At 62.8% G+C, this 3,502-nt stretch overlaps 1 protein-coding gene across 1 annotated transcript in view; it reads right to left on the reverse strand.

Moving 5' to 3' along the window:
* Window positions 1-1,324: 1,324 nt before the first annotated feature.
* Window positions 1,325-3,502, reverse strand: part of AP3B2 (adaptor-related protein complex 3, beta 2 subunit) — a 19,696-nt gene continuing 17,518 nt past the window's right edge. The window contains exons 30-33 of the mRNA XM_009895568.1: window positions 3,340-3,424; window positions 2,569-2,666; window positions 1,708-1,846; window positions 1,325-1,475 (exon numbers count right to left, since the gene is read on the reverse strand). Of these exons, the coding sequence (XP_009893870.1) occupies window positions 1,325-1,475; window positions 1,708-1,846; window positions 2,569-2,666; window positions 3,340-3,424 (473 nt within the window). The remainder of the gene's footprint in view (window positions 1,476-1,707; window positions 1,847-2,568; window positions 2,667-3,339; window positions 3,425-3,502) is intronic.

Consider the following 3,502-nt stretch of genomic DNA (forward strand, 5'->3'; position numbering starts at 1 on the left):
GCGGGGGGTGTTGGGGCGCGCGCGGCCCTTCCCGCCCGGAGGAGGAGGAGGAGGCGGCGGCGCCTCACGACGCTTCGGATGGATCCCGTGAGGGGAATGTCACCCCCGAGGAGGGGTAAAACAGGGCAGTGAGGGCGGTGGCGGTGCTGCCGAGCTTCATCTCCCCCCCACACCCCACACCCCGAGGGGGCGAGGCAGTGCTGAGCAATGGCGGTTCTGGCTCCCGTCGTTGTGGAAATGGGCTCTTTTCATTTTTTTTTTCCCTGCTGGAACAAACGCTTGACGCCCAGTGCTGCCACTCTGGCCAGCGTCTCTTCACTCCTCGTCAAGGTGATTTTATCCCATCTCCTGCCCACCCGCTGGAAAAAGCAGAAAGCCCCTCACCCTTTTTGCAGAAGCAGCAGGGGTCGGAGTCAAGGTGATGTGGGGTTCAGGCCTTCCCCTGCGTCCTTTGCTCATCCTCTCCCTCCAGTGCTGGGCCTGGCTCCCTGCTGGGCTGCAGCTTTGGAAATGGAGAGCCGGGGCTCTTAAATCCCACCCAACCCGTGCTGGGAGGAGAGATCTTGATAAAGAGTCAAATTTCCTTTTTCTTTTTTTCCCTACCAGTTTGGAGATGAAAAGCTTCCCAGAGCCGGCCCCAGGAATCCCTCCAGTGACACTGCAGAATAGATCCAGCCCTGACGTAGCAGGTATTTCTGCGGTCAAAGCATGAGCAATTCTGCTTTGAATAAATAGCTGGAAACCTCCCAGGACTCCTCAGATCCCTGGTCGGCACTGAACGCCTCCCACCCTGCGCTAAGCCCCAGGAGGGTTTACCCCAGCCCTGCGTTTTGGTGCCGGGTTTTCTCCAAGAGCCAGCAGCCACCCGATTCAAGCAGTGCCACCCCCAGGGACTCCAGTGTCCCCAGTTCCTTAAGGGATGGCCCTGATGTCCCCGCAGCCCAATGCGGGGGAGGCTGGCAGAGCCTGGTGTGGGGACAGTTTGGGGCTGATCCAGCCACTGTGCACACAGAGCAGAGGAGGGGAAGGGAAGCGGGTTCAAGAAGAGCTTTATTGGGAGATCCTGGCCATAATAAATAGGGGTTACACTGGGAGATGGTGGTGAGGGGCCAGGGGATGGTGGCACGCTGTACTCCTGTTGGGGCTGGAGCTGCTGCCGCCTCTCTGAGCGGGACATCACCCTGTGCCCCCATCTGCCCTGTCCCTCTCTTTCCTCCCAGTGGGGAACAACCTGGCAGAAATCGGGGCAGGGAGTGTTTCTGGGAGCGGTGTGGGGCAGAGTGGGGTCGGAGGGCAAGACTGTGGGTGCGACGGGACCCGGCTGTCACTGCGCCAGGGCCTGGACGATATCCTTCACCAGCATGGTGCCGATAACCATCTTCTCGCTGTTGACGGTCAGCTGGGCCGCGGCGCCCTCCCTTCGTTCCAGGGTGATGAGCACCAGGCTCCCGCTGGTCACCGTCTTGGCTGCGAACCTGCCCACCAGCAAACACAGGGCTTCAGGGTGAGCTGTGCCCCCGTCACCCTCCTATCCCCTGGGATGCTCCGCTGTGGACTGGGGAGGCGCCTGCCACCCACAGCCACCATCACATGTGGGTTCACGCAGCCTCCTTGTCCTAAAGGAAGCCCTGAGTGTCCCCGCTGTGATTTGGGTGGGACTGAAGAGGTGACAGTGCCTGCCTGGTGCTGGTGTGGGGGTCTGGCTACCTGTACTCGTTGTCGGCACCGCAGGGCACACGGCCCACGTTGGCAGCTGAGGTCACTTGCTGGACGATGGCGTGGTCGCTCCGGCATTTCTCGGGCAGTGTCAGCTTCTCCGTGATCTCGCTCATGCCTGTCAGTTTCCCTGGAACAGGCAGCAGAGGCACCTGCCCGTCTCTGGCCACTCACCCAGGGGCCATGTCCCTGCCAAGCCTCATTTTGCCATCCCCAAACCGAGCCCCTCCAGCCGCCGGCTCCCCAAATCCGGATCCCCCACAACATCTTGAACTGGCTGCCCTGCTTGCTCCTCTCCAGCCTGGCAGAGACAGCTTTGGGAAAATCCGTTTTCCACAGCCCTTCCCAGGCTTGTCCCTGTGTCCTTGCCCAGCAGCAGCAGCCACATCCCTGAGGACGGGCTTCTTTGGTCACCAGCAGCAATGGGGCCAGGTGCTGGGTGGCACCGAGCACCCACCGCTCAGCGCAGACCTCCATTGGTGGGGCCAGGGTGGGCATGTTGCTGCTCCAGGAGTATGGGGACGTGGGGCCAGGGTGTCTCCGTCACTCACCGGACACGGTGCTGGGAGTGCCAGGGCTGGCACGAGCCCTCTGCGCTGTGCAGGGACCCAGCGGGACCACCCTGGAGCCAGGGTGGTGACCTCAACCCACAGGCTGCGGGGTGCAGGAGGGGGACAAGGGGAACAGAGCTAGTCTAGGGGCCTACTGAGCGGCCACTTACCCTCGCCCGGCCGCGTGAGGTGCTCTAGGGCCACGGCGAGGGCGGCAGAGGGGACAAAATGAGGGGTGAGCATTGGTGCTGGGTGCCCACGTGCCACCCTGTCCCTGTCCCCATTCCCATCCCCCACTCACCCTGCTCTTTCTTGAATTCGTTCTCGCTCATGAAGACGGGGGCCATGAGCTCCCCCACGGGCGGCTGGATGGAGACGTAGAAGTGGCGCGTGTGCGTGCTGGGGAGACAGGCGGGTGAGGAGGAGACAAGTGGGTGAGGGAGATACATGCTCAAAATGTCCCCCCCTCCGTGTCCCGCTTCCCATCCCTGCCCTGGGCAGGGGGTGGCTGGAGGGAAACTGAGGCACAAAAGGCCTTGGGAATAGGGAGAACCTGTCAGGCTGGACCTGGGGCTCCTGCCGCCTCCTTGTCCCCTGCAGGGAGCTTGGTGCCTGTCCTGCTGTCCCCTGACCACACCATACCTATCCTGGTGTCCCTCCTCCACTGGAAGGACCCTGGTGCCCATCCTGCTGTCCCATATTCCCCAGAGAGACCTTGTTCCACTGTCCCCTGGGGCCTCTCCTGCTGTCCTCCATCCCCTGGAAGGATGTTGGTGCCCGTCTGGCTGTCCCCAATGTGCTGGAGCACCTCATACTCTGTTCTGCTGTCCCCTGGGGCACCCCATGCCCTGTCCTGCTGTTCCCCCGTCCCCTGGGGCACCCCATGCCCTATCTGGCTGTCACCTGTCCCCTGCTGCCCCAAGTCCCCTGGAGGGACGTTGGTGCCCATTCCCCTTTCCCCATCCCCTGGAGCACCCATGCCCTGCCCCGCTGTCCCCTATCCCTGGAGCACCCCACAATGTCCCCATCCCCTGGGACACCTGTCCTGTCTTGCCCTGTGCTGGGCACTCACCACAGCTGGAAGTTGGCCGCCTGGGTGGAGTCACAGAAGTCGATGCCCATCACCACACTGGCTGTGTCCCCGGGTGCCAGGCGCTCTGAAACCACATGGCTGCCACCGCGTCCCACGTTCCCTCCACCAGCCAACCCTGGTCCCCATCCACCCCGGCAGCGTT

This window comes from Charadrius vociferus, unplaced genomic scaffold, assembly GCF_000708025.1.
Source record: "Charadrius vociferus isolate BGI_N301 unplaced genomic scaffold, ASM70802v2 scaffold132, whole genome shotgun sequence".
Classification (NCBI taxonomy): domain Eukaryota; kingdom Metazoa; phylum Chordata; class Aves; order Charadriiformes; family Charadriidae; genus Charadrius; species Charadrius vociferus.